Source organism: Psittacula echo, assembly GCF_963264785.1.
Source record: "Psittacula echo genome assembly, chromosome: 5".
Taxonomy (NCBI): Eukaryota; Metazoa; Chordata; class Aves; order Psittaciformes; family Psittacidae; genus Psittacula; species Psittacula echo.
The window spans coordinates 86613038-86620750 of record NC_137739.1 but is presented as its reverse complement, the minus strand read 5'-3'; the positions used below and the strand labels follow the sequence as shown (position 1 = coordinate 86620750).

Below are 7713 nucleotides of genomic sequence, written 5' to 3'. Positions count from 1 at the left end.
TACAAGAAGCTATATTTAACCAACCTTTATTTAAACATTACTGTAACACACCCCTATGCCTTCTACACATGCATTTGCATGTTTTTCTTTCCAGGAGGGAGGGGAGGTTATTAAAACTGAGCCAGAAGTGGTTTTCCAGATTTAAGATAAAACTTTGCTGTATAATTCAGAAGGAAGTCAACACACCGTTTTGCCAGCTCGTGAAAGCTTTTCTATTTCACTCATTTATTCTAGCTCTCATATCAATTCCATTGTTCCATAACAGTTAAGGTTTTACAGCCTTAAAATAATAAACAGATTTTCTTTTCACATTTTACAAGTCTATTCCGCATCGTTTTCACTCTTGAGAAGCAACAATACATGACTTCGAACACCTACTATCACATCAGTGACCAGAAACGTCTATGCAATCTTTTTTCTTAACAGCGAGTCAGGATCTCCTTCTGCAGTTTCATTTTAGCTTTTTGTAGAAAGATAGATTCTCTGAGAATATAAAAAGCAACTGCAAATGATCAGATAGATAGCAACTCATACAGACAAGCTAGACAAACAGAGATGGTTATCAAACAATGTTTAAAGCATCAATCACAATGTTTCTCCATTCCATGCATTCCACATCCTGCTGTTGATCTAGAGAACATGATGAATTATGCTTCTCTACTGCTTCCATTATTCTGTGACTTTATCCTTCTGTCTTCTTTTCTATACAAGAAATGGTTTACAAATATATTAAAACTGACATAAGCAGCCCTATTGTGACCCAATTTTGTACCGGTTTCCTTGACTCCTATGTTTCTCCCCCAATATCACTATGGTCATAATCTCATTTTATTAACAAAGCAACTGTTGCTGCTATATAGAACAGTACTTTAATCTTCATCATGTGGACCTGAACACACTGAAGTTGTGTGATACTTTTAGCAGTAAACCATAGCTCTTAACTATGCATAGAAGTAGGCAATAGAGCAGTTTTCTTTGGAAAAGTGGTTTTCACAAAGTGATTAACACACGAGCTTAAACAATTCCAAAGAAAATGTCACATCTAATGGAACATTTCTCTACTGGAGAGAAACAAGATCTACAGGGCAGCAAACAATCATTAAGATGCTTTATTGACAATATCCACTCGCTGAAAAAGTATCTGCCTGCATACAATTAGATCTTAGCTTTTCAATAGTGTTTTATTGGCAGTGGAAAATGCATCAGTACTTTATTGAAAGAAAGCAATAAATAATACTGTGATAAAAATAGTTCAAAAGTAGACTGTACATATTGTTACATAATCTGAAAATACACAAAAGATTAATAGAAAAAACAGAACAGTAACAATGGATTTCAGTTTTACAAGCGAGTTAAAAGTGGAAAACAAACAAGAATAAAAGACATGCTATATATACTGTTGCATAATAAATAATGCACCATCTGAACAGATTCTTGCTGGCTTTTTAATATGCCATTTACAAGTGTTGGATACATTTTCTACTCATACAGTCCAAAATGGCTACAGCCATCAAAATTAAAGTCCAGACAACTCTTCAGAAGCTTACAAAACACAAATGATGACTTACATAAGAAAAGTAAGGCCTTTATTAGAAGTTGCACTGCTTCAGTTTTCAGCCCCTTGTACCTTCATTTTTAACTTCTCATTGACATGAAACTGCAGTGCTTCAAGGATTGGTCCATTAAAACTAGTGTCAAGAGCATCTTTCCACAAGTGTGTTAAATCAAAAAAGATCTAGGACAAAAACTCTCTGTGGCCTGTGGATTACGACCAGGAATTATTATGAAGTCTATCTTCCTCAGTTAAGGAAAAATAAAAACAAAGAGTCCTTGGTTTATGGCTTGTCTTCAGTCACCGTGAAGATACGCTACACAAGTACAGCAGAGAGTGTTATGACCGAGTCAGTCACTTCTAAAATGTGTTCCGTAGTGTTATAGTTCCTCCCAGCTTTTAAAACAAGTTACAATTTAAATAAAAACAAATGTCCACTACTTGACAAATCCTCTTTGTGGAAAGGTACAGTTCTGAAAAGAGGAACCATCATGTACCATACCTCCAACAACAACAACATGGGCTTACCTGAAAAAAAGCTGGACTTGTTTTCAGAGCTAAGCTAACAGTTCAAAAAGACAAAATATATACTGCTTGGTGTCATGATACTTTTACAAAGGTATTAAAATCCTTTTCACCTTCAGTTTCATTATTAAAAAACAATGATAATTACAGTAACTGCATAATTTACAAAAACCCTATATTGCTTATAGGGCATATACATACAAGCATTACAGTACATTCAGTTGGAAAGACTAAACTTAGAATAAAAAAAAAAAATCAGCAATGATTTGATTTGTAGACTGAATAGAAACAGAAAAAAGTAAGTAACTATATAAATGAGAAGTCACATAAATATAAGAAACATTTAGATTCTAAAATATTTTCTCTATAGTACTCATGAATTTATTTGCTAATTAAAAACTCTGTAATAAAATATCTCGAAGTGTCCATTTAACAAGTATTAACAGGTTAAGGGTTCCAAATGTTCAAAATGCTGCATATCACCGGTAGAAATAGTGTGGGTAAACTGTAAAAAAGAAACAAAAACCACACAAAAAGAATAAGAAATAATCCATTAGCAGGTTTTCAAACACATTTCATTCCAAGTTTGGCACAAACAGCTCTGCAGTGTAGCAGACATGCACTGAATTATTGCCATGCCATGATGAATACAATTTTATGGCCTTCTGATACCTTCAGTTGCAATGCAAAAGTAAACCACTTAAGGTCAAGTATTTCTGCTCCCTTGATTTTTATCCTAGGTCATCTGACTACAGAAAATCCTGTAACACTGGGGAGAATCTGGGGGAGGGAAAGACTTCAAACTTCAGTGTCTTGAAACTAAAAGAAATTTAAGATAGCCTCTGAGATGAGATTATGAACTCACAGAGCCACATGATCCCAGTTGCTATGTGCAAGAGTTTCCATTCTCAACACTACATAAGAGCCCTTTAGAGCTAAACTTGTATATGCAAAAAGGTTCAGAACTTGTGTACTTCAGTACATGAGCTGGTACAGATATTACTGGTGAGAGGAAAGGAGAGAAGCTGTAAGCGGAAGAGACAGGCAATTTATAGCTCATGGAAAATAGCAGCTAATGAGGGCAAGATTTTCACTTTTAAAAAAATCCAATATAGTATAAAAAAAAATCAGCTTCCAGATTTCTTCGCAAAATGAGAGAAATACTTTTCCATGAGAAAATACAGCAGAGATGCTGTATCAAATCCTGGAGTAATATATATCTTTCATAAGCCAAAACACATGTATTTTGTGCTACAACACCCTCGTGTTATCAAGCTCCTTTCTTAGTGCCAGCACTGCTCACAGCTACTCAAATTTAGGCTGCAGGTAGCTAAATCCAACCAGCCAGCCTAAGCAACCACAGTGAATCCAAGAATTGGACAACTACGGAATTACCCCATAACAATTCAGTACTGAAATATGTTGTAGTGGGGTAACTGACCAAGGACTCTAAAAGATCAGTAATCTCAACTGCAGTGTCACACAATAAATTCTTTCCTTTACATGCCTAATTTAGTTCCCTTCCCTCCTCCCCACTTTCACAAGCTGTTCCACCCAACCTTTGGTTTCAGCACTTTCTACAAAGCTATTTGTCATGGGCCCTTTCTGAAGCTGTTCAAAAAACCCCTCAAAATAATACGTTTACAAAAGTAAATATTTAAACACTCATAGTTCTCCTTGTAGCAAATACACTACAAGCTTTCAATGTAACAATCTATGTGGAAAACTTGAAGCCAGTCTGAAGTGTGCAAATTCACTGTATTAAAATACCTGACATTTTATTTCATGAACAGCTGGTTTACCATTATACCTATCAACTTTACTCACCAGGAGAAGGCTTTAACAGGAGTAGGTCCTTACTGTAGCAGAATCCAATCTTTGTGTTCCTGATACACTGCCTATTTCCAGAAGCACGGGAAGACATGCAGAACACAGCATGCAGGTTAGTTTTCAAAAACAACCCATCACAGCAATGTGATTACAGCTATGGTACGCACTAAGGTTACACGTTAGAAAAGCAGGAGGTATTTTACAGTTCCTATGTTAACCACTTGTAGTTCAGTGGCTAACAAAAGGAATTCTAAACATGTCTGCCTGCCAGCTAGCACACAAAACCTGGCAAAGGTAATTCTACAAGTGATTTATTTTCTACTTTATATAGTTTATATATTTTTATGTTTTGCCTTTTTAATATACGCATCTCATAGGAAGAAAGGGCTTTTAAATGGTAAAGACTTCACTTATTTTCATTGACAGCATTTTCCACAAATTATGGGAAATATTCTGTGCTATTGATAGTATTAATTTAAAACATCTCACATTTTAGAGAGTAATATCAGATGCACAGGTTGCTTCTTTCAGCTTTACTTATAAATACAGTTTTCAGAACCTGAGCCAAGTCTCAGGTTATGCTGAAGTTCTTACCCTGTCTGTTCCAATGCAACTCATTTTCCATTTATTTTTACTTGTGGTTTGTAGAACACGTTTATGTAAAAGTTTATTCTCATGGTACTAAAGAGACTGTTTCTAAACAGACAAGATACCTCATGTGACCATTGATCCACTTCTTGCTGGGTTTTTGGGGGGTTTAATATATATCTCTGCACAGGCACATATACAGATCACTAAGTACACAGCAACGAAGGAAGTAGTGGCTTCAAGTATGATCAATACTTAAGTGTCCACTGCAGGGGAGACTTTTACTCAAGTTTTAATAACCTCAAAGTTATTCAAGGGAGTTCAATCACATCACTGTTGAATGCATTGTACTGCATTTCAGAAGTGGGACTTACATTGGTCTAATTGCTGCTACTTAGGAAACTACACATCACATGATTAAAAGACTTCTACTAAAATGTCATTTTATTTTCCTAGTTTAAAATAAAGGTATTTTTAACTATAATTCTCATTTTATTATTCCAATGAAGTCAAAAAGAAATTCCACATTTAGTAGAACTTCCTGAAATGATAAAGCACCCTGTGGTTAAACACGATGTTATATATACAACCATGCACAAGGCAGACGCTTTTATGCAGCAAAAAGGTAATTTGAACTTAATTCCCCTGTAATCTCAAGCAAAAAACGCATCATGCTTAAAATAATTTAAAATCAATACCATCAATCTGCATCTTCTTTGGCTGCATAGAGGGTGAAGACATTGAGGTTGTAACTCTGAAATTTGCAGGAAGAGTCTCTGCTGATCCAGCAGCTAAACCTCTTATGTCCTTTGGTCTAAACTTCTTTCTCCATGAAGGTGCTCTCCTAAAGCTCTTATCATCATCCTGTTACATTGATAAACATCATTAGTGATTCAAAAAAGTAGGATTGTTACTGACATTAAAAGGATTAATGACAATCTTAAGTAAATGTATCACCAATGAATGAGTTAATGTGAAGAATAGTTCAGGTGCAACAGCAGCAGAGGTCTTAATTTGCAACCATCTGTGTTCATTTGCTAGAATGTAGGCTCTTCAGCTCAATAACTATGGAAATTCATGGGCCCAGCACATTGAGGAAAACGTTCTGTACTTCAAATGTTTGCATGCCATGATTTGCAGTTATTCCCAAGTGTCACATCACTCATTCTGTAGGGATATGAGGAGTGGAGCAGATCGTAAAAACTGCTTTGGGAACACTAACAAATAGAGGCTTAATCTGAACAATTGCTTTTAACCTTCAATTCTGACTTACAGGGATAATGATACCACTATTGTGCTTTCTCATGCCACAGATTGCAGGAAGTGATAGTGAGGGGGGAAACAAGGAAGTGTCATAAATATTATATTGCTCTGAAGTCTTTTGCTTAAGCACTTGGGTAAACTTAACATGTGCATTTTCTGCCCAGTAATGCTTCTGCATCTTTGAAGTAATATTCCACATCAGAACTATAATAGAGCACTTACTGAATAGAACACTAAGTCCCACTTCCAAAAAATGTCTTTCAGAGTGAAGGTATTGTGTCAATGCAAATATACCCATCATGTATCACCATTTGCCAACTTCACCTTTAGAAACAGTTCAATCTTTTGAATGGCATTTTACCCAGTTTTATCCCCTTGTAGAATGAGGAGACAAATATCCACATTATTTAAAGAGACTGCTGTGATCGCCCTGTGATTGCTAGAGCAGAGCAAATACCTGTTGCCTCAAAGACCCTTCTCTTACAGTTTGAAATCACCTAAGGAAAAGCACCTTAGAAAACTATTAAGCTGCTTTCCAATGACATTAGTAAAAGCTACATCTCTACTAGTGATGCGTGCTGAGAACAGAGCTGTCAGGATGTGCTACAGAAGGCCAACAACAAATCCATTTGGCAAAAGATGAACACAAAACCAATTAAGGTCTGTCCTAGAAGCCTCCTTCATAAACATACTGGAGTACGCTTCACCTCACTTGATCTAAAAGCCATTCATGCCAGCACTTTCACTCTTTCCCTGTTCTCTTCTTCATACTCACACATATGTTTGAGATACATTGTCGGGCCCCCTGATCTGGTCAACCACATTAGGGTTTTGCCACTTAATCTGAACCACTTCTGCCTACATGTGCTACCACAAACTCCCATTTGAACAAGAGAACCAAAGGAGAGGCAGCACAGAGTTAAGGTTCTCTTAAGGAATTAACACCAGCTTGTAACTGTTCATGGAGTTACAGCATTGATAACTGAAAAGGTTAAAGATGTAATACTCTCTCCTTTATGCTACGGTTTCACAGGGTCTAGAAAAAACTCTCACACCTAGTTTGTTACAGCTTGTCCACCTACATCACTGGTCACTAGTTTTACCACATTTTAGATAGAAAAACAGGATTCAGCCCAAAGTGTTCCTATTACTTATTAACCCTGTAAGCAAATCTCAATACTGTCATATTTAAATTCATCTCACCTAAATACACAAAACCTGACACATTCAGAAACTCTCAAAGACAAAGAATTACAAGTTAAGCTTTCTGTTACTTCTTTGTCAATAGCTTAAAGAGGTTCAAGCTGAATTCTTTCACTTAGCAGTTTTGATAAAGATCTCAGGACCATAAAATGGGTCAACAGCTCAAGTAACTTACTTCATCAAGTCTTCTGTCAGTGCCCACAGCAAGAAGGTTATTAAATTCCCTCTCCAGAACAGCACGAGCCTGAAGTTTATAGCATAAAAGAAATGGAAATCAATTCCCAAAGACTAGTAATTAGTAATGTATAGTAATTCTTAAAGCTTACTACAACCCACATTGTTAAATACCTATCAGTTTAATAAACATACTCAGTACTTGAAAAGTTACTATTTAATTTGTAACTTATTAAAAATTTAAGGAAGGCTTAAACAGCTCTCTCCCTTCCCTTAACTGGGACAAAGTTCATGATTTCTGGTTCAAACTTCCTTATTTCAGAGCAAAAACCAGCAAACAACAAAACTGATGAGTTTTACACTAATGTGACGATGGGCTACAGGGAAAATAGTCAAACAGTGTCTTCTCTTAAAGGAAATTTATCAACCAGAATTGTTATTAACACTTAGAAAACAGTAAGAAAAGCACAGTCCTTTGTTTTTATCTTACAGGATAATGGATAACTTTCCATTCTAAAGTTTCTAGAACTATAGAAATAGAATAGAAACACATGCCCTCAGCTAAGCAAAAACCCCCA

At 35.9% G+C, this 7713-nt stretch overlaps 1 protein-coding gene across 4 annotated transcripts in view; it reads right to left on the bottom strand.

Moving 5' to 3' along the window:
• Positions 1-227: 227 nt before the first annotated feature.
• PPFIA1 (PTPRF interacting protein alpha 1) overlaps positions 228-7713 on the bottom strand; it is a gene marked incomplete at its 5' end in the record, with an annotated part of 58816 nt that continues 51330 nt past the window's right edge. For all 4 annotated transcript variants that reach the window (XM_080619146.1, XM_080619148.1, XM_080619147.1 and 1 more), the window contains 4 exons: positions 228-2582; positions 3905-3975; positions 5194-5359; positions 7137-7205. In XM_080619146.1, the coding sequence (XP_080475272.1) occupies positions 3917-3975; positions 5194-5359; positions 7137-7205 (294 nt within the window). In that variant the 3' untranslated portion in view covers positions 228-2582; positions 3905-3916. The remainder of the gene's footprint in view (positions 2583-3904; positions 3976-5193; positions 5360-7136; positions 7206-7713) is intronic.